Here is a 25,748-nt window from a genome sequence, read left to right as displayed (position 1 = left end):
GAACCGAGACCCTAGAGTGTTAGAGAGGAAACCCCCACCAATCAGATGGTCCCCTATAAGCAAGCAATTGGCGATAGTGGGAAGGAAAAACTCCTTTTTTAAAAGGAAGGAACCCCAGAACCAGGCTCAGGGAGGAACATGACCAGTTAGGATGAAGGCAAAGAGGAAATAAGGGTAAACAACAGGGAGAGAGGACAAAACATCCTGAAAAATGACACATTCACTTACACAATTTTAGGTACAAACATTAAGAGGTATGCACTGGACTTTCTCTTGATACTAAACAGTTGTCAGGCAACCTGGATTTTCCTCCAGGTCCAGATCGTGTATGCCATTTGCAATCCCTCGTTGCTAAACAATTAGCTTTAAAAGGTGCTTTAGTTTTTCCTCTTTGGCTGGTCAACACTTTCTTGCTGCTGTAGCACTCCCCCACCTTTCTTAGAGCTCATCATACTCTAATGTATGCTTATTGTTTTCCAATTCACTTATATTTTTATGTTAGTTAGTGAAATAAAACCTCCATTTCCTCCATTCTGGTGTCCAATTTGTATCACAGCCTACATGAGAACGGTATCAGTCTTCTCTTCTAATTGCTCCAGAGAGCAGTTTAGATGAGGGATCCTAAAATGTCAAATGATTCCTGTTAAGCAGTGTTTATAGATGAGCATTTTCTCGCTGATAGCTGTTTTTTTAATCATTATTGTTTTACACAGAAACCTCTGAGGGATCTGGATTTGGCAGCGTTTCAGACCCGCTGTCTTTCACTGCCCTCAAAACCAAACGCCTTCAGCCTGTTCAAACTCCAGCGCTGCGCGAGAGACAAAGACGAGTTGCCCTTTAAGAGGATCGTCTAATTTGGATGCTTTTGTTAGTAGTTGTGGAGGATGTTGCAAACTTTTGCATAACTGGATATCTGATTTAACTGATTCCTCATACCTTTATTTTGTTAATGTATTTTTATTATAATGGCCTTTTTTGACACACAAAAAAAGTACTGTTGTAAAAATTCAGTTCTATACAGACATGAGATGTTGAGCATTTCTTCCATATATAAGGCTCCCCCCAGCCTCTTTCACCCTGTTGCTGCGTGATCATAGTCTGCATAACCTCGGCAGAAGCACTTACATGTTGTTATACAATGAAATATCATCTCATAAAATGTTATGAGCCTTTTGGCATCTTTCTTTCCTCAGATAAAAGACTGCCTAGTAAAGGCATCAATTCCCTTGGCTGAGGTTGCAAAGCAGCTCAGAGCTGGACTGAAAATATACTATTAAGTGTCAAACATGTTCTTGGAATGACCTCGAGGTTCATCTTCTGTGCCTGTCCAACATATTTCTTACCCTCCTTTCTCTCTGTCTCTCTGCTGCTCTGCCTTGTTAATACTGAGCTAAGACATGACAAGCTGCCAAGAATATCTGCTTAAAATAAGGCTAGGTGAAATGAGTAACATCTGGAGGGGTCACATCTGGAAAGCTAAAGGAAGGGGATGCTGGAACCGGTGAATTTTAGCCTGGAAACAACAACCGCTGCCTGGCCCCAGTGCTCCTTCATGCAAATGCTGACAGGGGACTATACTTGTCAGGGTTGCATTGACTTCTTCATAAACTGCCTCTGAGATTTCTTTCTAAACTGATATGATTATTGTATAACAAGTCTCCGGGAGACCCAGATGTTGGTTTCTGAATAAAGCTCCGGCCTTGTCTGGTGTTTGTTTTCTAGATTACAAGCTCCTTATGTGAAAGGCATTTTTGGAAATATGCCGGTGCGCTTTCGTGCCAAGAACTAGAGCTATGATCAATACCACTCTCATTTCTGTAGGTAAATATTAAACAGCTTTCCTAAGGTTAAGGAAAAAAATAGCACAGCTGGGGATTACGGTGCTGCTCTCACAATCTATCATCTGTTTGGTTTGCCTCAGTTTGAGATTTTAAGAATTTCTGACAACCACAATAATTTTCCATCTAGTGAAGAACTAAATGAAAAACTACAGCTCTGTGATCTGCTGACATCTTAATAAAATCCAGTATTAACACCAGTGGATTTACGCTTTTTGTATGGTCTACAGTTTCACTTGTTAACAGGCTGTGAAAAATGTGTAACACAGCAAAAGAATCTAATTACCCTCCGATCTTCCTATATCCCTGACATGGTGAAATGTAATAACAAATATACTTTCCTCATAATGGCTTTTATAACCACAAAATGACATTTTCACACTTTTTTTTGTACAGATGTAACATCATTTGTTTTGTGTTGTACAGATATAACATGCTAATGATATTTCAGGTGCTGATAGATGGATTTACTTAGTTTTTTGGGGGTAAGCAAAGTGTTTCTTACTGTAGCATTAAAGGAAAAGGGCTTCTGTGCTGACAGCCACACCTGTGTACCTGAGGTGACCATATACGTTAATCATACCACGACCTTTGGCATCAAACAGTAAAAAACAAACAAACGGATTTTTAAATGATGCAACAATCCTTTATATGTATGACAGAAAAGGAAAGAGATATTAGGTCGGTTTAAAGTTAAGCTGCAACTTCCAAGGCTAATAAATGAAGCCAGTATGGACGTGCTGATCACAGCGTAGTTCCTCCAACGGCCACTTGAGGCTGGATCAAAAAGTGAGTGAAGGCTCCTTTACAGTGACAGCATTGGTTGTGTTGCTCACTGACTTTTGATGTCACACAAGTCCCGCACCAGACTCACTGAGGTCTTCTTCTCAGAAAACAAACAAACAGCGATAATATTGAGGTTTGACATTAATTTGTTAGCCCTTTTAGAGACATGACGATCATGGTGACAGTGGAGGGATAAGCTACCAGTTGGTGAGTGGTACCAATCGATTGCTAACGTCCCAGTTACAGAGAGAGACCAGTCAGAGACCCCAACCTTCAGCAGGAAAAACTGTGCATTCTCCAACCAGTTGGTAGAAACCTCTTTAGTTGCTAGCAAACTGACACAATTGCCTGTAATTTGCAATTGCCAGCTGCTCTCTGAGCTTTAGTGAAAGTGCTGAGCCACAGCTTTTACTCTGAAGGCAAACGTTCTCTGTTTCTAGTTTGTGTCACAGTTTCTCAGGTTATACTACCGCTTGGAAAGTAGTCAGTACTGCTTTGCAGAGTAGTCGATGTCTTCCATCCAAACTAGAGGTGGCTGCGAGCAACCGCGCAGTAATAAGCCCCGCGACCAGCTTTGCCTGGAAGCAACTGGCAGCATCCAGCTCCAGGCGTACACATTTTTTCCTATTGATCGTTGGTTGTATCACATCCAAAATGGTGGGCAACTGTCAAGAAATGTGCACATGATGTCACACGGGACATCTCTATGGGAGAAGAAGAAATAAAACCAGAACACAAAGAAACTGCAGAGGATTTTTCTCCAGAAAGTTTCACCTTTTCAAGCTGTTGTGGAGTCGCCCTCTCAAGCACTGCAATATCACTGAAATGGCAGTGATGGCCAGCATGATTTTACACTGCTGCTTGCACCAAGCTACAGAAAGCTGAGCGATGGAGGACAAGCTGAAATGCCACCAAACTGTGGCTCATGCCAGCAGCTGTGACATCACATTTGGCTCACTCCGTTTGCAAAGGCGACCATAAGCAAGCTCACAGAAAAACTTCTCCTTTCATAACAACTTCACAGGGTCATAACTCATAACTCTTTATTAAGCCTTAAAGTTTGCATTATTAGGAGCTTTAGCTGCTTTGAATGATGGGAGGATATTGGTCCCAACTACTTGTAGCCACAGAATTGGACCTCTGAGTTGTGTTTGTGGTGTTGATCTTTTCTGTAGGATTTTTAATCCAAACATTATTTCACATTATTAAGTACAGAGTATCCAAGAAATATGTAATCCAGTTTTTGTGAATTAAACTGTACTTTTTATAAGAATTTGTGCATTATTAACTAGCAGGGACCTGTGTCATGTGTAGACACAAGGTTTACTAAACAAGTTTGCTAGCATTAGCCGACCAGGCAACTAATACAAACCTCGAGTCAAGGCCTTAAAACGGGACTTCACAAACCAATCAAACCTACTATCTTGTGTCCATCTTTATATACAGTCTATTATTGTTCAGACATGAGAATGTGTTTTGTCTCTTTCTACGACTTTTGGCAAGGAAGCGAGTTTATGACAAGATCCAAGTTTTGATCTAGTCGTTAATCACGACAACGGCTGATCTGTTTGTCTTCAGTGTGATAAGTAATCATATGTTTTAGAGTGTTGAGTCTACCTTTTAAATACATCTGTTCTTGTGTGTTTGTGCACGTCTCTTTATCTTTTACACTAAAGCATGTTCAGGTGGGCTTTGTTGTTCCGTTTGCAAAACGCTGGGCTCAGCAGAAACGTCTCTGCGTTGGTTATACTGGAGTGAGATTAAAGTTGCAAACAACAAAGGGATTCATTTCATAGAATCACCACTTTATTGCACATAATTACATTCTCACACCACAACTTCACAGCGTGGCCAGACAATTTACAAGCAGAAGCTTCACAGAAGCTCCACCTCCTCATCTTCCTCCTCCCTTTGTCCTCCTTTTTTTTCCCCTTCTTCCTCTCGCTCCTGCTCTTTGTCCTCTCTGTGGGTGATCACACGACACAAGGTCTTGTAGTTAAGGTAACCAGCCACATCCCCAGGGGAAGTTTATAGACATCAGAGTTTTCTTCTTTCTCCACATTTAGCGTTTTGCAGACAGTTGCTGTCAGGTTTGCATCGAAGGATCACGCACGCTGTTAAATCTACAGACACAAACAGAGCTGACTTTTGCCTTTCAATTAGCTCATCAGAACAGAGAGATAAGTGCGGTTATGTATCATTGTCATACTCCACTCTGGCCTCTTTATGCATCCTTTCATCTGTGCTCTGCCTGCCTGTTTCTGTCTCTCTCTTCATGTACCCCTCCTCCTCCTCCTCCTCCTCCTCCTCTGTCTGTCTGTCTCTCTCCTCTTGTTTTTCCTGTCTACTGAACAGAGACGTGTTGATATGAGGGCCCGCTCGCACGGCCACAAGGGAACAAGTCTCTGGTGCTTTTGATCAGCTGCAAGATCAGACATGTCCACCGCTTCCCCCCCGTGTACACTCCAGTGACTGATCATGCAGTATAGTGCAGGCACAGACAACCAAAGATGCACACCCACACATGTTCTCGCTGTTAATCATACAAGCACGGGCACACACACAATGCACAGGGCCTGTGGTCCATGTGTCGGCTCTGCTCACATTGGGGTGCCTTGTTTGCTGGACACAAGGGAGCGAGAGCGAGATGGTGTGTGCGATTTCCCCTTTCTTGCCCTTTTTTTTTTCTTTTTTTGCTTTTGACAGTAAGATGGATGATTGCAATCACAGGAGCCATCAGTGAGACAGAGTGGAGGTCTATGGGGCAGTGAGACACAGCCATGGGAAACCAGCCTTCAGATTAATGCAACGCGCTGCCATGGGAACACTGTGCTGTTTATTTGTCGAGGGGTTTTGTTGTTTCATATGCATTTTCTTGCCCCCCTTACCTCCCCCCTTTGCGGTGTTTTGATAAACAGAACATGAAAGCTTCCTTATAAAATATGTGCAGGCTGTGTGAGAGGGACAGAGAAGGAGAGCATTTACTTTTTTACAACATAGTGAGTCTGCAGTAAGTCTGCATGTCTCTTTAAACCAGTACAAATGTGACAAATTTCATAGTGATTATACTGGTCTCTCTGAACCCTCCCGAGAGAATGAGAGGCATAGTTTTCACTCCCCAGTCAACGGATGTTTTTAAGAGAAACATCTGTTGCTGCACAAATGAGATTACTGTGTCTCTAGCCAGGGGCCATGTAGGTTATGAATGGCACTGTTACTGAAGAAGGAGCTGTGAAGGATCTTTGTAATAAGCTGCAGCGGGTATTTAAGGGCTTTGAATAATCAAATTGCCTTTTATTCCGAGTATTCATCAAGGCTCACTTTATAGTTGTTCAAAAGTATCTCGACCACTTGTATCTCATATTGATACATCCGATATTTCACCTTGTTGCCAAGCAACGACTCACCTCATCCTCTGTAAACTTGTCAGCCCGTGACATGAGGTGTTATTTCGTGCTGCAGGGGAGCCACGAGGAAGAAGAATCACTGTTTCAATCTCTCTGACTTTACATTCTGCATTTCACTGGCTGAGGCTTGCATCATCATGAAACACCTCCTTTATTGGTCTAATTCGTTGTTATCTGTGTGATGAATTCCTGTGAAGGGTCACCGAGTCTCTGCTGTGAAAACTGTGAATAATATTTCACAGTCGCTCCTCCCCTCCCATCCTGAGGAACTACTGCTCCTTCTGGGTCAAAGACCTCGAAGGCGCCGAGAATCGTCTGCTCGGGGTCAGTTTCTGACAAAACACAGGTAACGCTGCGAGCAGGGACTGTTCATTTCAAAGACGTCCATGCACACAGCACTGACTCACCTTCAGATGATACTTTTTGTGTCACCCTGCTAAAATGTAATGTTTTGATGCTAACTAATCTGGACTTTGCAGCACACACCAGAATCATTTCTGCGTGTTCTTTCGGGTAACTATTTTTTAATCCATAAAAAACATTAAGGATACTTTTAAAATCAACCTAGTCTGTGACCTTTAAATATGAATGACTATGACTGTGTTTCACTTAAAATATTAATCTCAGACTAGCTTTAAGTTATTATTATATGTGGGAGAAATAAATTCTTCGGTTTGTATCCACTTTGTGGGCATGTGGCTCACAAATATAGAAAATCTAAATGCAAATATAAACACATTTTGAAAACACAAATCAATTTTTAAAAAAGGTGATCAAATTTGATGTTTTTATGTTAATTCAAGCTGATAAACAGTTAATAACAGACATTTTTTTAACATAAAACTCACATTTTCATCTACCGTCTGCTTTTCAAGAAATTGTTTAAAAATAGAGCCAAAGAAGAAGCTCTTTGGCATCTCTTATGTATGATATCGACTAAGCTCTGGTCCATATTTGTGAAAGCCTGCTAACAGAGGATGCAAACTGCCAGAAGAGGCAGTTCAGCTTCACAGAGCAAAAGGGAGAGAGCCCTATTAGCGTGCACACACACACACAAACAAAAACACACACACTGGCATCTGTACTCTAACCTCATTGAACTCCTGGATCTGTTTCTACTCAGAACTCGAGTCTCCTTCTTTTTAGGCCTCTTATGGTGCCTGTAACACATGCCCACTGAGATACCAGATCTGCTGTGGTTCAGTTAAGTGAAAACAGCTGGGGTGGCAACCTGTGTCAGTCAGCATAAACATCACAGAGACTGGAGATCGTTTATAAACGATCATGCAGTTGATTGTATTTCTGCATATTTTCTTTCTTGATTTGCGAGATTTAATGCTTAACGAGAAGCATTGTGACAGTCAGTATTGATTACTGTGTAAACACGGTCACAAATTTTAATTAAACGAGCACGAGACACATAAATAAAAGTTGCTAAGCATCGCAGTGTTTGCAGGGAAATATGTATAATAAGCATGTCAGATATCCTGTTCAGGGTGTTACTGCTGTGTGCCTCCTTTTGTAGTCTTCTCAGTGATCAGATGCGCTTTTTAATGCACATTAAGAGAAGTCTGCTTTCTGTGTGTCCATATGTCAGCTGTCTAGCACCTGTTCTGTCCACAGTGGAGAGGTATAGATTAATGGATCTATATTTGAAAGCAAAGATGGTAACCAGTACTCACAGTAACCAGATATGCTCGCATGAATGGTATTAAGACAGGGATAAGGGCTCTGGCTGTTCTGGCCATCTGAAACCATTATTGCTGATAGACGTGAGTGGTTTCACCAGCTGTTGAGGCATCAGCTCATTATGGGAACAACATTATTTGCCGCCTGTAGGAAATGTCTCATTTGACAGTGTGAAGTGTTAATTCTGTGCCATGGCCTCAACGCAGAGGTGTAAATTTAAATGATCTGCATCACATCATCAGCAGTCCTATCAAGTGACTGCTGATACACATGTGTTCACCTCCTCCCTTCTTTTTCTTCTTGTTTTCTGCATTACTGCCACAGCCGAAGCCACAACAATATATAACAGATAGTAAAAATATCAGCAAAATGAGCGTGCGCGTGTGCTTATTATGCAATCTTAAATGAAAAATGCAAAACCCCAGCGCCTCAGGTTTGAACAGTATTAGGTTTGGGGTCTAATGACACCTTTAAAAATGACTCAGTTAGAGCAGGAACAGCGCTGCAATAAAGCGATCAGTGATGTGCAGACACAAAGAACAGGCTCTGGGTGCTGCGGTGGGGACATGTGGCCTTCTGTCTTAGTCACCTCCAGGAAGTTGCAGGTAAATATGTGTGCCCTTTCTCGGAAAGCTTATTTCCTGCACCAGCATATTTGTTTGTTCCTCCTCATATTTTCTTTTCCCATCTCACTATCGGGTAAAAGCTGCTTCACAGAGGTGTGAAACCTGAACAAAATATGTATCATAACCCAGATACAGTTAGTCACTTCTATCATTTATCTTTAAGATAGATTGCTGCAGACAATCAATGCTGCTTCAGATCAAAGTCAACGGTAAGGAGTTACCTGAACCGGTAATGGCTGTCAGACGTGTGCAGTACCTGAGCAGGTTGGGCTCGTTTCAGTATGAAGCAACCCTGCCAGATTCACTCCCGCCCTGGGTGATTGACTGACAGAATGTTATTGCATGTTATTTTTGTTTCATATGACATTAACTCATTCGCTTAGCAGGCACTCAGATATTTTGAATATGTAGACACAGTCGCACATGAACATTTGGTCACTTAAAAAAGAAAAAAAATATTATCTGAAGACTAAGCGTGGTCTTTCTTCTTTGTCACACACTTTAATTTTGCAAAGCAACAAAGTCAAATTAATTTTACACTGCGGGCCACATACAACATGATTTAATCTTAAGTGAGCCAGACCAGTGAAACTACATGGTGAGTATGTAAAATTACATAAAAAGTTCTGGATGTTCATTGCACTGACTCTCCTGTAATTACAAAATATAATGTTTTTATGAATTCACATTTTTAAAGACACGCTTTATCAATTAGAAAAGCTGTAAAACTTAAGAAAATACAATTATAGTTCCTTCACATTTTCTAAAGGTGTCCAGATGACCCTACTGGAGTCTTTGCCGGCCCCCAGGCCCTATGTTTGACACCGCTGGTCTAAATTACAGATGTTGTGTTGTTAAGCCCTGGTGCAGAAAGTTAACTCTACTCCAACTGTTTTAGCAGAAGGATTCTTACTGGCTAGATGGGAGTAAATTAAATTTAATAAATAAATTAAGATAAAAAATAACTTCTAGAAGGATTCACTCAGATAAGATCAATGATCATAAATGTATTTAAGTTATTACATTATTTAATTAAATCACATAAATTAAATATACTCTTTCACTGATGATAGAAAGATTTGATTTGTAAACTCTGGAAGCAGCATGTGGTTAGTCAGTCTTTCCCCTCTCACGGTCTTATCTCTCGGCTTTGCCGTCATTTCAAACAGGTGCTGGAGGTGTGATGCATGTTTTCACGAGTAGAACCAACGTGTCAGGTCTCTGACCACATTAGTCCTGCCTGTGGTCCTCCTCACCGCCCTGCAGGCCGTGCAGTAGTGCTCGTTGAAGAAGGTCGGCTGGCGTACGCCGTAGCTCCTCCTCCAGTCCAGGTGCCGTCTCATCTGAGCCGGGCTCCGCCTCAGCATCAGCAGGTATTGGGCCAGCTCTTCCACTGAGGGGAAGTCGTCCACGTGGATGAAGGCCTCGGGGGCAGGAAGCGCTCATAGTTCTGCCTGGACGGACCCAGCACCACGGGGACGGCACCGGCCAGCACGGCGTTCCACAGCTTCTCCGTGATGTAGTCGGTGTGCTGGGAGTTCTCCAGCGCCAGGTAGAACAGGTACCGTTTGACGAGCTGCACCACGCTGTCTGTCGGTAACGGCCAGCCCGCGCCCCCGAACACATCGATGTGGATGTATTGGCTCAGCTGGTTGTAGAAGGTCACGCGCGCCTGGGACTCCGACCAGTTGCTGATGACCCAGGCCACGAAACGTGACCGGAGGAGTTTGGAGCTGTGAGGTCCGCGAAGCGGCTGAGCAAAGCTCTTCTGGAGAGCCCCCTCTGTGCGCGCGCGGGGGACCAGATACCCATAGGGCAGGAAAATGTCCGAGTCTGTCCGGTAGCTCATCGTGAGGTTGAAAACACCTTCTAAACGCCAGAGTCCACGCGTGTGCGTGGGAGACTCGAAGTTCATCCATATCCACTTTTGCGCAGGTGGCCGCGGTTCTGGTGGGAGATCGGCGTAGCCAGTGGCAATCTCCCGGTGGTGAATTATCACGGCGTCAGCCTGTGGGTACCTGAGCGCGTCGTCCGTGAGCGTGCAGCCGTCTATCTGAAACAGCTCGAGGCAGTCCGGAAGTTCTCCATACTGACCGAATGGATGCGTCCATATCAGCAGCGTCACCGGGCTGTTCTCCCCAGGGAGAGAAACCAGCCGGTCAGGCGCTAATGGATCCGGCAGGTAGAGCAGGCAGACTCCCACGAGTAACAGGAAAACCACGGTGGCCACGCACACAGAGGAGCAGACCCCTGTGAGAACACGCACGCAGCGGTTTTTCCGCGGGAATAACCCTGAGAGCCCGTCTGCTCCGTGAGCTGCGACTGAGGGGCGGCCCTCTGGTCTCCAGAGATCCCCAATTCCCATCGACGCCCTTCACCCTGCGGCTTCCCCCAAAGCTGCTATAATATCAGTTTGCGTCTTTGAGATATCCGTACAGCCATTTGAGGCTTTTCGGGAAAAGTAGGTTAAACACCGGAGTCCATTACAGCCGTGCTGTCACACCCAGTGTGCTCTACTTTTAAAGTCCTTGTAGTTTCAGGTGCGACAAAGAGAGCAAGGTACAGTTTAACAGGCAATAAAGCTTATGGCATTCCACAGCTCCTACACACTCCTTCCTCTATTGTTGCCTCATTGTTGTCTCATCTGTCCGGCTCGTCAAGAAAAACTTCAAACTACCGTCATGGTTCCTGTAAAGTAAAAAATGTTTGTCCCTGTGCTGTAGGATATACTTGACGTGGCAGCGTAGGTCTGGGTTCTAGTTACAGCTGAATAGGGCCTTTGTCAGGCCTGTTGACTGTCGGAGGACTTTTCGGGCACTTTTAGCGTGGGTAAACATCTTGACCCAGGGCGCGGTGATCCGCTCATAAAACAAGCAAATGTTTTTTAATTAGAAGGCCCTTTAAAAATCGGCTCGTGAGTAAGTTTGCGAGTATAATGCAAACAAGGTAAGATTGAGGTTTAAATCGAGTGTGCAGAAAGTGTAACACTGAACACTATTGCATGGCTCTAACCCCTGAACTACTGTTTATGATTATTAAGTCGTGTAAACAATCCCTCGCATTTTAAAGGATGACAGACGGAAGTTCTTCTCAGCAGCAGTTCCTTGGCCCCTGAAAACTTGACACGGCCTCTTATGAGACGCTACACCTGTCACTCACCACTTGGTGTCTCCCTACACAAGCGCAAAGCTTCCCCGTGCGCAGTCCTGTGCCGTTTGTTCGGTGTGTAGTGACATTAGGGATCTTCCTCAAAACGTGCATGTCTAATTTGGCCAATGAATAAACATCCCAGCTGCAAATTAGTCATGCAGCAGCGGTGCTTTGAAAAGGTTTGTCTTGAATGTTTTATTTATTAGATATAACCCAACATTGCAACACCCTCTAACTAAGATGTGACTCACTGTTTTCATTTGATGATCTCAAATAAAAATACAAAATAAAAAACAGTTGTTAACACAGTGGCGCATTACTCTCCCTGTAAAAGGATCAACTGTCCAGGCTGTTGTCATCATATGAATCCATTCTGATCAAAACTCATGAAAAAACGATGAGGCATCAGGGATGGAAACCGTGCACTGTGTGTTGTGTCTGAGCTCTGGTGGGCAGGAAAAACACGCCGTGACTGGGACGATGTTATTCCTCCCCACAGACACAGAGTATGTCATGAAGTCTGAATGTGAGCGGAAAAAAATGGCAGACAAGCAGGAGTGGGAGGAGATGAAGCAAGAAGCATGTGTGTCTCCGCTGGGTCCTCCTCCTTCCTGTTACATCCATTCACTTTTCTTCACCGTGGAAGAAATGTGTGCATGTACATGTGCATGCACGACTAGTTATCCCCATAAGAGGTTTTGTATTCTCTGTGCATTATTTATTCTCCCTTTCATCTGAACAGTTCTATTTTCAGCCAATCATTTAATGTCCTGCCTGGGGTTATCTTGTGTTGGGAAGAAACCTACCCAGACATAAGTTATGTAGACGAGTAGTGAGGTTTAACATTATAAACATGTGTGCCTCTTCTCCAAAATAGCAGAAGCTCTTGAGCGGAGGAAATGACACATAGAGATGAGTTTGTTTTTTCCTTTTATTAGTTCAATTTTATTTATTTTAAGCCTTTTATGCAGCACAAAGCCATGCAAATGTGTCTGCAAATGTACTATAATTAAAGTCGAGCTGATTGGTGATATGCTGACATTTTGCACAGCTCAGATTACAGCCACGATGATACACACAAAGCCTGGCATTTATGTTTGTGTCATCTCGCCTGCTGGAAGAGAACTTATGTGACATTGTGCTCTTTCACTTGTTGTTGCAGATCTTGAATCTCTCTGGAGAGATCGATATTGCGTCTTTCTCGGTTCAAACATCTCTCCAACAACAGACTTGTGGGCACATGTATGCAATCTAGATAAAAGGACAAAAACACACACACACAAAACAGACAGAAGAGCTCTTCATGTCACTCTGTTTTGACCTGGGAAGCCATCAAACTGGATGTTTTGCAGACTTTTCCAGTTGTTTGCTACAATTTCCAGACTGCTGTTTACTGCTGCCTTCCTGTCTCTCAAAAGCAATACCGCTGTGTATCTGTATGTGTTTTTGTGGATGTGTGAATCATGCCAGCACACAGAGAAGCATTCAGTTTTTGATGGGACCTCCAGGTCTTCACTCATCTTCCCTATTGATTTTCTCTTGCTCTCCTTTTCGCACTCCCAGGGGATTGGATGTCTCAATTGGTCCCGCCGGGGCGAAAGAGAGCGTGAGCGATAAAGAAACAGATAGAAGATGAGGGGAAGAGAAAAGTGAGAGGAGAAAAATGAAGGGGAGAACACAAACAAGGAGAAGAAGAGCCAGGAGGGGCCTGCGGTCGCCGCGATCACTGAGGCCCTCGCTGACCCCTGACCTTGATCATGACCTCAGAGGTTGCACCGGAGGTCAGAGGTTGTGTGAAAGTGCCACTGCGGCGATTCACTCCACTGCTGGGTGATGATGATCTTATGCAGCCTCCCCAGCCTGTCTGACATGATCAGTGTTGCACTCTGCCTGCGGCTCCCAAGGGCCACACATCCATCTCTAACCCGGCCACACAAGGCCCGCTAAAAGCACCTTACAGGCAGAGTCAATGAGCAGGAGGAAAAGGGACACAAACAGAGAAAAGTGGGAAAGCTAAAGGACAGAAAGGCTGCTTTTAGCCCGTGGCTCTGGCTCTAGTTGTATAATGGCAGCGACACAGAATCTGTGCCTATTTCTATATATTTAAACTTTAACCAGAAGTACTGATGAGGCTTTTTAGACGTTAAATTTCCAAATCACAACATGTTCCTCCTGTTGTTCGTGTCATGAGCAATTTGAGCTGTTTTTCCTCCCCTCTTATTTTAACCACAGAGTAATAAAAAGGCAAGTTAGAAAAGGAGAAAAAAAAAACACCCAACTCGTGTCATTCATGGCAAACATGCATGAACCTCTGTAGCAGGAACACGATCATTTGTAGGCAGTTTGATAACTCTGACTGTTACTTGTTCCGACTTACACTGTGTACCCCCTGCTGCTTCAAAGTAATCCAGAGCCAAGTGAAGCTTCAGTCAAATCCTCATGGAGATGCTGTGTGTTGAAATGCAGAGTTTGAGAAGAGCGCAGCACAAAATCAACTGACTGGTAATGTTCACGGCTTGTAGACTTGTGCGGCGCACTCTGTAGAAAGATCTTTTTTTTTCTTTTAAAGCCAAATTACATTAGCACATTACACCTTGACAACAATTTGGCATCAACACTTGGAACAATTCATGTAAATGAAAAGCGTAAGATCTCTGTTATGTTCGGATAAGTGACCATTAGCCACAGCAACATTTAATGGTCCCGCTGATAAGAAAACGCTTTTTATGTGCTTAGATAAGAGTCTAGTCATGGATTATTGTTAATTATTTTATGGTCTATCCTATTTATACAACTGTCCCTTATTTGTGATGATTGATTTTGAAAGGAAGATTTTAAAAATCTTTCACTGCTTCAGAGTTTTGAATGATTTATTTTTTTTGCCTTATGTCTGCCACAGTGTTTCTTTTTTCTTGTGCTGAACATGAACTGCATCACGGATAAACAAAGGCACTCCAATCACAATATCTGACTAATTTAGTCCTCCCGTGCAAAGCAAAACATTTGCAATAATAAATGAGGCCATCTAAAAGAAAAACCCTGAATAAATGAGTGGAGAGACACAGCCAGTGCAGATGTTTCCACACAGGTGCACTGCATGGTACAATTAAACAATTAACATCCACTCATGCTCCGTGGCATGTAGATAAATGCTGAGCAGGCCCAGTGGATTCTCATTTTCTATCACAATGGAAGGAGGAAAAGATCCCTTTGTAAGAAGGGGCAGAAGCTTCAATCACAACGCTCAACAGTTTTTTGCTTCATTGACTTAAAGCACAGCTGCATTTAGATCTACTGGAAAGAAATGGGGTTGGAAATATACAACTGATGACGCTCCTGCAAACATTACAGAAGAGCAATCTTAAAGACAGATGTTGTATGAAGGGGAGAAGTTTGCTTTCTGCCACTCAAGCCTTTAGAAGTCAGGTGACAAACTATAAAGTGTAAAGCAGTCCACAAAAGGGGGAGGTGAAGCTAGATGTTTGGGTCAAAACAGAAGACTTTCACTCAGGAGTGTCGGGTTTGTGTCCAACTGGGATCCTTTTTTTACATTTATCTATAGTTTTACAGGTTGGTTAGAGTAAAACACTCAGAATCTGGGTTAAACTCCTCACAACATTAACCAAGTATAAATTGACTCCTGCACACCAGCAGTGGCTCTTTTGTGCTTTTGGGGGAATTTTTCTGGCACGATTTGGATCGTTTTTTGCTGTTAGACGAAGGGTCAGTGCGAATCAATACAAACTCACCTGGTTGTTCGCCTTTTCGGATGTCTGGTCTCTTCCTGAATGTCCCCATGCACGGGGCATGAGGGCTCACAAAGTGTGAAAATGATGTGAATCATTCAATGTGTGACCTTCGCAGTCACCAGATCTCAACCCGGTGGAACACCTGCGGGAGCTTTTGCACTGGTGTGTTAAACGGCTCTCCCCAGCACCGCTATCATCAAAACACCAAATGAGGGAATCCGTTTTGGATGAATGGTGTTGATCCCTCCAGAGACTCGGAAACATTGTGACCCAGCACCTTACTAAGTTTGGCTGTTATTTCTTTCATTTGTCCCCTGCATGTACATTTCCCATGTTTTTTATCGATCGGCACACATAACTTTTCCTTTCTGTTTTACTCCTCATACTAATGCCAGCCGCGTAAAAGCCACGCATCATATTCCTTTCAGTGTTTTCTTTGTGAGATGGGAAGAGATAACTATACAAATACAGCATAATGGACACATTGCAAAGCAACTAAGCTGGTACGGATTATCTCAGACCTGTATTTCTGGTTTGACTTAATGATAGGTAGCATCATAAGTCAGGGAGGCCAGAACAAGGAGACACTGATTAACAGAGGGAAAGGAATGAGAGGATTAAACACAGGATTTATTCGTTCATATGCAGTTTTTGTCTTGAAAATAAACGCATCTAAACAGCATTCATTGTTTCCTTTTGTAGATCAATTGCTAATAGTATTTAAAAAATGAGTAGTGAGCAATTTAATGTGAATCACACTTCTATTATGTCCTAGTGATTAAATTAAAGCAGATGTATCCATTTCTTCGTGTGACTGATTCCTAACTGCAATTCGGTGCATTTTTTATTAAAAGCATGTGACTGGGTGTGATTAGCAAACTGAAGCCAGCCTTTAATTCACTGTATTATGTCTATAAATGAAGTATAAAATAAGGCAAAGCTATTAAGGCTACATATCAGCTGAGCACTGAGCCCCATTCATACTCTTGGGAGGAGGGAGACACAAACAGCTTCAAATCAAATCAACTAATGGCCTGAAAGTTGAGCGAATTCAAAGCACAAAAATGCCCACCTTTGTATTCACAAAAATGCAGTGAAAGAGGCGTTATTATCTATGGCAAATTCTCATGTTATTTTTAGTCAAAGCAATTAGAGTGCAATGGCTGTAAAGAAATGAAAATGATTGAGGGCGGGGGTGGGGGGTAAAGCTATGAAATATTTTTGTTAAATGCTCCAAGCGTTCAAGGAAGAAAAAAAAAAACAACAAAACCCTCCAAAGTGTGAATGCAGGCGTGGATTTTCCACACTGCCAGGCCTCAAAACACACTCAACAAGTCAAATTTGGGAAGCCACAAAGTGCTAAAAATGAAAACAATGTGCAGAGCAGATGTGTCACCCTGATAAACCTGAGCAGCTCGGCTCTGGTTTGGTGTGCAGAGCCTGAAGCCGAGGCGTGATGCGTTTTAAGGTGAATGAGGCGGTGCAGTTTGACACAGGAATTTAGGGCACCCCATACATACAGTGTAATTAGAAATTCTTTGCATATCCCTCTGAGGCACGTCCACACACCGAGAGGGTCAGAGGACATGGTCAGCAGGAGTGACGCCTCAGGAGCAGCCTGGGTTCAGTGCATTGCTCAAGGTCGCATCAACAAACGATATACATGCACAGTGACACTGTGACCACTGGGCTGAATGCTGCAGCGCTGACTTCACTGGATTAACAGCACAACAAGCTTATTTGATTAACTAATCTGATTAATATCTGTGCCGCTGAAGAATTCCTTAAACTGAAGGCTCATGTCCTTAATCGAATTATTGCAAACTGAGAAAACTAAACTAAAAGAAATAACCTGCTCAAGAGCTGGAGGCCACTTCATCTTTTTACCAGTTCTTTACTATTTGTACACTAGATCCAATCTTTTCATAACAAAAACAAAACATTTGCAACAGATCATTTAACTGAGATAATTGTGGCCATATATTTAGAGTTACATCCCCCCCTGCCCCCACCCACTCTATTCTATGTTTAGTAACCCTAATGAATTAAATTATGCTTAAATTCACGGTGAGCCATATTTTTGCAGCTGACTTTGGCACATGTTAACTTTTCTAGCACTGCAAACACAAGTTGTGTGCTACTTGAATAATAAAAGTTTTATTTTTTTGATGTAAAGAAAATGCATAAACTACCACTGAAAAGAAGTTGAGTTTTTTATTTGCAGGCACACTGACTGTAGGTGTAAAAAAATGAAAATAAAAATGTTAAAAAATTTAACTGTGGTTTTAAATGATCTTCCAGCACAGTAAAGTCGGAGGAAACACTGGTCGTGGCTGCTTCCCCCGATGGGATATATTTATTTATTTATCTTAGATATGGCTTCCAAGTAGCCTCCTGGCATTATTTTTGTATGATCTTTGCTCTCCGTAACACTCACACACACACACGCACACACACACACTGATTAAAAACAAGCTACAGCACGAACCACGGGCTCATCTGGCGCTGAACAACTTCGCCTATTTCAGCGCGATAAAATTAGGAGTAATTTAATGCCGATTCGCTTGTTTACCTGTAATATCTCAATGTTGATAAAATGCTATTTAAGCAATTATAATGGCGTTATTAAGGTGACACTCCTGGAAGGTGACTCCGCTCCGTGAGCCAGCTGCTGCAGGGGCGGGTAGCGGATGTGATCCGGTCCGGGTGTTCCGGCCGCCCGGTCCTCTCCACTGAACTCCAACCCCCGCGCTCTCTATCAGCATCTCATTCCTGTCTCAATATGTCTCAAGATGGCGGCCAATGCAGGATCGATGTTTCAATATTGGAAGCGCTTTGACTTACAACAACTACAGGTCAGTTCAACCTCTGTTTAAATCGCCTCCGCTTCTTTTCGTTTCGCCCCCCTCGCCTCTTTCGGCGGCCGGGTTTCGGGTCTTTTTCCGCGACCGCCTCGGAGGTGTTTCGGAAGAGAATTCAAGACCTCTTCCTCACATTGATGAAAGTGGCTCTCTCGCTGATCAGAAATTGATCCTCTTTGTTCAATTCAACATCGATCGGACACTGCAACTGGGCAAGCCGGGGCGACGCCGCGGGGATGCGCCGAAATAAAAGCCAAACGGCGGCGCTTTAGCGGAAAGCTCTCGGCTGGCTATCTTTATTGCGTGTTCTACAACTTTTACCGGAGCCAGTAGCCGTAGTTAGCCCGACGCTTTAGCCGTTGTAAGGTTGGATAATTTCGGAGGGGGGGAAAAATAAGTGCGACTCAATATACGGTGGCGCTGTGGTGACACCAACCGTTGAGACGGGCAGCACAGACACAAAACAGTGTTTTTAGTTGTGTTTTCCCCCCTCTGCTTTTAACTGTCATATCGGCAAGTTTAGTTGAAAGCGAACGGGAACATTAGCAACCTTATCGGCTAACGGCTGTGAAACAGTTTATGTTAAAGTCGTGTCAGAGATTATGCTTGATGAATTCGGCCGTCTTTTTTTTCTCGGTTTCCCCTGACGGCAATTATATACACAGTGAGGTTTTCACAGACGTTGCCACGTCTGTGGGAAGTGGACAGGACGGGACAGTGTTTGTTGACGCGACGCAATTAAAAACACGAACGTTGGAAATGTGATAGATCATGACCTTGTGATTATGATCAACTCCCAGAAATGTCCCAGCCTCGCACGCTCGAGCTCGCACGCGCGCGCGCACGCTCGCTAATCTCGGCGTGCACGGAGGAGATAGATCCGTGGCACAGGAAGGGAAAGAAAGGGGGGGGGGGGGTGTACGAGGAAAATATTGGGCCTTATTCAGTGCGTGAATATAGCCTGTGTATATTAGAGCGTGTTTGACCTATCACAAGACGTGTAGACAATGGCACTGTTGTGTTTTCCCGTGGCATTTTACATGCATTGCTGAATTTTAAATCACAGTTTTATGAATATTAGTAGCCCCAGTTGCCGTCGTCATTAACATAAAGATTGCATTATGTAGGCTTGGCCCAATTGTTCATACATTTATTTTGCAAACCGCATGGGCTTTGGGGTTTAAACTTTTATTTAGGTCATGATGCCCCTATGACTGGGTAGACAAAAGGACAGTGAACAAGTCTTCCCAGCGGGGCTTTGTGTTGCACTTACGCCACATCATCAAGGCTTCACTTCTCCTATTTATTTGATCCTGTTCGGTCCTCCTACTCATGCCCCCTTGTTCATGCATTATGTAAAAAAAAAAAAAAAATTGAGACTGCTTTCTCTTGTCTTTCCTCACTATCTATCTCCCACCCCCTTCCTGCTCCTTTCCAATCTTTCGCTCCTTCTCCTCCCTCCCCTCCCTTCCTTTTATATTTTTTTTCCTCTCTCTCTCCTCTCTCTCTCTTTCTCCTCTGGCCCTTCACCCTGCTTTCACCTATTCTGCCCACTCTGAACTGGTGTGTATACATGTGTGTGTGAATTTGTCTGAGATCAGTCTTTTTTTTGTAGATTGACTGCCAGCACGGACAGTGAAGGCACTGCCAGCAGCCAGGACATGAAAAATGCATCGCATAAGTTTGTGATAAGGCCCTGGGTAATTATGGCAAAGGCCCCTATCACAAGCGATTAGTCAGGACAGTGAATCTGAGCGTGTGCAAAAAGGCTGGCGGTTGGCAGGCCTGTCTGCAGGATAGGAATCAGTCGGAGCTGGTGTGTGTATGTGTGTATGTGTGAGAGAGAGCAGAACATTCACTGTCTATTATTGATGACATCTTATTTACTCTCCCTCCCACTGAGAGGCTCCTAGAGGAAAGCCTTCAGATAAGGACCTTTTTCTTATCCATTTTTTTTTCTTCTTTTTGGGAGGATAATGTGGGGGTTAGCATGATATGATCATGGTCTACACACGGCCCTGTCAGCCACTTGCTTTCGAATTTGCTTCCCTCTCCTTGTAATCGACGGGCAGTTCGCGCCGTACACTTAGACTCGCAGCCTGATTTGTCTGTGCGAGAAGCACCAGCAAAGGAATGTTTTCTTTTCTTGTTTCTTTTGATGATGAAAATCCAACTCAAGCTAGATGTCAGTAGCTTTAAGCCATCATAGCGTGTATTCCTCAGGCTCCGACTGCTGATGTTCATTAAAATCCTATTTGATCAGTGTGTCCCATTCCCTGTGTGAGAAACTAGCTAGGTGGTTGTTACAGGACAGAGAGTGCTTTGAAACAGCACAGCGAGCTGTTAACTTGTCTTCTCTGCATGCCTTTTTTTTTTCTCTCTCCCTCTCTTCCCTTCCCTTCCCTTTCCCCCCCACCAGCACCAGCACCACCACCACTACAAACACAAATGGGTGCAACAGTGATGCTTTTAGCAAGGTCTTGCACACTTGCAAAGTGGATCAGTGATTCAGAGATGATGGCAGGGTGACAGTGAATTACAGATGGAGGAGGCTTTAACGTCTGTAATCCCTGTCCGTCCATTACAGAGTTGAGTTTCTTTAGAGGGGATCATCACTCTTCTCTCCTGTTGTTTTTTCCTTTTCCTTTTTTTTTTTTTCTTCCTTTTTTTTTGACCCAGTCAAGCAGTTTGCTGGAACATTGGGTTTCTGCTTGAGAGCGGTGAGAGATTGCGCTTCATTACAGGCGAGCCTTAATAAGATATGAGTGAATAGCTGGGCCTATATACCTATGCTTTGCGTATTTTCTGTGAAAGCGAGGAAAATTAGGAACAGACCATTCTGTTATACACAATTCCCAATTTAGGCCTAATAGCCTACATCTCACCTCATAACATTTCCTGGAACAACGCACCCCCAGAGCCATTTTGAAAAATAGTTCACTATGTTAGCGGACAGCTAAATAGTGACTTGGATGAAAGCTGATATAGACCCCAGTTCTTATTCACCACCTCCTAATGGGTAAATTTTGGAAAAGGGTTTTGTAAGTTGATCCCAGAGCCATGGTCAGTGGCAACCTGAGTGGTTTAAATCTCTCAGCGACTGGCTCGCTGTTGTCTGCAGGAGTTTTAGTGTTAATTTATGAGCTGGTTGTCTGAACTCACTGGTGGGATATTTTTACCCCTCTGTTGCTGCACAGGCTGGGGGAGCATAGAGGAAGGGGGGCATCACGTCATGCTTTTACTGTAGCCAACTGCTTCTCTGCCCAGTGACAAAACCTGGCATTGGGACTGAGGTTTCACTGTGTGTCGGTGGGTGGTGAGCGACTAAGCATGAGTCAGACAGAAGGACGAGTGCATGTCAGGTCTTTGGGCTGTCCTCCGTCTACTCTGGTGGGAAGCTTTGTCATCTTACTTTCTGAGAGGTTATAGTGTAAACGTGTGGAGACAACAAGGTGCAGCTCTCGGAAAAGTCAGGGGGAGGAAATAAAACTCAAACTTTTCATGGACCTTATCACTGGTTAATTCTCAGCAGAGGCCCATACTCCCCAACTCCTCAGCGATTAAGCGTACGTCACTCTCGGGCTCGGTTTTCTTCACCCTCCCTCTGAATCGAAGAGACGAGTGTCTACTTTAGATTCACTTTATCCGATTTATTATAAAAACTAAATATATTACTGCATGAGAGGCATAATCTGACTTTTTTTTTTTTCTTTTTGTTTGTTTGTTTTTTTTTTAAACTTTGGCAGGGTAAATGAAATTTGGACCAGTGTCATCTGATGTTTGAACAAAAGATACAAAGCACTTAACAGGAGTCTAAAAATAGGGGCAGCCAAACAGATGGAGTCAGCAGCTCTCAATTCAGGCTTTATGCAAAAGTGCGCACCAAACAGATTTTTTACCTTTTTGAAAAAGTCTCTGCTTGGGATAAAAATATAACATCGTGTTTTTGTGTTCATCTTTGTCATTTTTTTTTCCCTCTTTCGACCAGAAAACCAAAAACCAAATAAAATAATTGTCTCCTTTATAGTAATTCCATTGTGGTACTACGGTTTAATTACATTAAAGATCAGTTTTGTTTAACCCAAGACAACAAAGCTATTTATTATGTTGAAAACATGTGAGGTAAAACGGAAAATCTGCTATGATTTGAGCGCAGGGCATGGATATGACATGAAAATGTTCGAATTTCCTCACATTTTCTCTTGTTTTTCTTACAAAAGTTATGCCTTTGGGGCTTAATATACTCCCTGGTTTTTATAGTGTTAGTTTGTGAGTATGTGAGGTATAATTTCTGAATATTAGGGAATGCATTTTTACCAATCTCTGTCTTTATCAGTGTGTATTCAGCTCAAACACTAAACTACTTAAACCACGCAAATAAATCACAAACATAAGGGTGTCAATATATTAAAAAAGTGTTTTCATACATCAGCAGTAAATAAAATCTCTGTTATAACTCTTTGTAGGCAATATGTTTACCAGCTCAGATCAGCAGCTTGCACCCTTAACAGTATCACTGTAAGGTTTGGAAGCCGTGATAATATTTAGAGAAACTTTATCCAGGATCAAAATGTGGGCCAATAATCATGTAAAAATCTTCCGCCTTCCTGCTTTTTCTTTTTCTTTTTTTCACTGCATAATACAAAAACTTACACCCAACAACCAGCAGCAAGAGCATAAGGGGGCAGTTTGCAGAGACCTATTTTCAAGTGGCAGGCATTATTTACAGACCCACTTGGAGTCTCTCTCACCTACAGCATCATAGAGTTTCACCGTATCTCATGACAGAAGCATCCATTATCGCGCTGCTCTGTATTCCAGCAGAGAGAGCAAGGGGCTACTGTGAGCGGACACTTCTCTTTAGGCTCGCTGTGGAATATACTGGCTCTTTCCACTTGTTCCAGGATGATGCCCACTTTATTTAAAAATCAAGCGCGCACTTGAAACGGCGCCTCAGAGGCTGATGTATTCCTGCAGAGTCTGGTGTTCATCTTGTAATATTAAGCCTAAGGTTTTCAGTAAACAGAAATCCTGCATTCCCGAGAGGGAAATGCGTCTTGTCTTGAGTTTGCTGCGAAAGTCAAAATGCAGAGAGGGAGGTGAACGGCGACTGGAGGCTTAGATCCACTTTTATAACAAAGCAATCCACTCGTACCCTCTTTTTTTTTTTTTTTTTACTGGTCACTTTTGTTCTTACATATGTTTTACATACCTCCCATATGTTTTTAATGATCTAACCTTCATGACGGTGGCCTGATGTGATGTTTTTACATGCACGTGACCTACAGATTGAACCTCATATTTTTAATGTGTACCTGTCAAACAACATTTAGGGGCGCTACTGTAAAGCTATTTTAATCTCCTCCATTCCCTGATCTTCTGTCATTCAAGTAATTGTGTTTTTTAGTCTTTGCCGTACTTTACAATCTCCAGAGTCATTTTCCACTCCACATGCAATAAATGAAGATTACAATTAAGCGTGGTAACCTCAGAAATGTGTGGTGAGAACCCACCCCCACCCCCACCCCCCGTGAATAATGCTTTTGTGAAAAAACTGACTTAAAGCAGCTGAGGAAATCTGAGCTTTTAGAAGCTGTTTGATTGGTTGTTAAGTAGCAGATTTCTGATGACCCGGCAAGAAGCGTCTGGGTGAGATTTGAGGCATTTCGAAGAGTTTAAACAAGATGTTAACATGGAAACATAAACAGAGGCAGCAGACCAGAAAACGAAATGGAGTCTCATTTCCACAAGGTACCACAATGTGATAATTTAGCCCAACTGCAGATGGTCACACACTGGGGGCCATGTTTTTTAACGGTTTGACTAATGTAGTTCTACACGAGTGTGTCAAAATCAGTTTCTGCAGCAGAGACTCCAGGGTTTTTCCTGCCTCAAAGTGGGCCTTTTGGGGGGGTGACTCCACACAGAAGCACGGCTGGTGCACGTATATTTAATGCAAAGAGTCTGTGTTGCCTTAATCTAGAGCAGACTGCATTTTCCTCTTATTTTTTTGGTCTTTTAATAAATAAAAACCTACTTTCATCTTGAGTAAATAAATCCCCACTTAAAAACCTAAAAACCTGTCATGGCCCTGGTGATTTTTTTCTTCTTTCTTTTGGATTAAGGCCAAAACCCTGTTATTCTGTGGCCTTCACTTGACTGCTGTATCCAAGCTATTGGTGAACCACTTGTCCTACCTAATTTTAGTGCTGTTTTTCTCACTGTTATCAAGGCGTCTCAGCTAAATAGGGTCTGAGGAGCCTTATGCAGACCTTATCCCATGTCAACCCATGACACCGGTATCAGTATCCTGTTAGATCATTGACCATAGGTATTGAATTCTAATAGGCCTATTGGTGTGTCCTAATGGTCCAAGTATTGAATTATGATATTGGCAAGGGCTGATGGCCTCTAGATTGAATTATGATATTGGTATGCTGCGGGCTAATGGTTCTCGGTATTGAATTATGATATTGGTGCACTTTGATGGTGAAGGGATTGAATTATGATATGGGCAGCTATCTGCTAATAGCTCACTCTGTGTAATTTTCAATGTCAATCATGGCTTCAGTTGCTAGATCCATAGCCGGCCCTAAGGCTCAATACATCAGTGGAGTCAGGTGGGAAAAGCCTTCACCCTTTAGACTCGGCTCTCACTCCAATTTACTTTCCGTTACAGTCTCCTTTTTCACTTTCTTATTCAGTCCATCAGGGGTTTTGTTGCTGGACTCATTGCATCAATCTAAGAATAGGTGTAGAAATTTATTGTTTTTCTTTTCTGTACACTTTCTAGCCTTTATTCTCCCAGAATATGAGGGCTAGAAATGGCATGTTTTAATAAGGAGCCGGTTATAGATGTTAGATTAGGTAAAGAGTTTTATTGATTGCCTGTCCCTCAGTAGCTGTGTGTGGATTTAGGCTCTTTTTTTCCCGTGCACAGTTTTATGGTATAAGGCCCCTAATGTTTAAGTAATGGCTCTGAATATGAGCTAACTTAATTTCAGTAAGTGTCCACACCTTTGCTGTGTTTGTGTTGAGCTCATTCCCATTTTGGTAGTTTAAAAGCAACCAGAGCTGCGATGGTCCTGCTGCCAGCTCACGGAGTAAATGGACGGCCTGCTTCTGTGTCAGCCCTCTAAAAATAACACAGACTGCTGGCTGGGCTCAGCAGAAAACTACCACCGATTATGATGATTCAACTACCCTGTATTCACAGGTGCGTGCATGTGCGTGTGTGTGTGTGTGTGTGTGTTGCATGGGGGTGGGTTGTGCTTAACAAATGGTTTTCAGCATTTGATACAGTGTTCACTGGTTTACTTTTAGTTCTTTCTTAGGTTGGCAGAACTTTTGTTGAAGTCAGAAGAATTTGTGTGCTGTTGAGGTGAACCACAAAAGAAATATTTCTAATTTGAGTCATGTTAATGAAGTGAAAACTTTATTTATAGTGGACATCGGTGGATGCAGTGGGTCCTTGCTACTTTAACCCTAGTTAAAGGCCGGTCCATGGCTTTGGGAAATTGTATACGAAGAACGTCCTGTATCGGCTAAATTCATTGAGCGTCCTCAGACGGTACGTTAACCTCTTCCCGACCTTTGACCTGAGCAGCTGTCTGACTGAAGCCAGGGTTGGGATGAACTCTGA

General features: G+C 43.0%; 3 protein-coding genes across 11 annotated transcripts in view; 2 read left to right on the top strand and 1 right to left on the bottom strand.

Moving 5' to 3' along the window:
• Positions 1 to 2,038, top strand: part of col26a1 (collagen, type XXVI, alpha 1) — a 35,406-nt gene extending 33,368 nt beyond the window's left edge. For all 7 annotated transcript variants that reach the window (XM_025898243.1, XM_025898244.1, XM_005459361.4 and 4 more), the window contains one exon: positions 714 to 2,038. In XM_025898243.1, coding sequence (XP_025754028.1) covers positions 714 to 841 — 128 coding nt within the window. In that variant the 3' untranslated portion in view covers positions 842 to 2,038. The remainder of the gene's footprint in view (positions 1 to 713) is intronic.
• A 6,787-nt stretch (positions 2,039 to 8,825) lies between these two features.
• Positions 8,826 to 11,743, bottom strand: LOC100706777 (alpha-(1,3)-fucosyltransferase 4). Its single transcript, XM_005459367.4, is given in 2 exon segments — positions 8,826 to 9,775; positions 9,778 to 11,743. Coding segments are annotated over 2 exon segments (1,170 nt in total). The 5' UTR covers positions 10,712 to 11,743; the 3' UTR covers positions 8,826 to 9,539.
• A 6,158-nt stretch (positions 11,744 to 17,901) lies between these two features.
• Positions 17,902 to 25,748, top strand: part of cux1b (cut-like homeobox 1b) — a 62,265-nt gene continuing 54,418 nt past the window's right edge. Inside the window, exon 1 of one of the 3 annotated variants that reach the window (XM_005459368.4) lies at positions 17,902 to 18,100. In XM_005459368.4, coding sequence (XP_005459425.1) covers positions 18,038 to 18,100 — 63 coding nt within the window. In that variant the 5' untranslated portion in view covers positions 17,902 to 18,037. The remainder of the gene's footprint in view (positions 18,101 to 25,748) is intronic. The other 2 variants (XM_005459369.4, XM_005459370.4) reach the window with 2 other exon arrangements.

The sequence above is a fragment of the Oreochromis niloticus genome, linkage group LG14 (assembly GCF_001858045.2).
Source record: "Oreochromis niloticus isolate F11D_XX linkage group LG14, O_niloticus_UMD_NMBU, whole genome shotgun sequence".
Classification (NCBI taxonomy): Eukaryota; Metazoa; Chordata; class Actinopteri; order Cichliformes; family Cichlidae; genus Oreochromis; species Oreochromis niloticus.
Note: the sequence above shows the minus strand (reverse complement) of the source record. Positions and strands in the feature narration are given on the sequence as shown.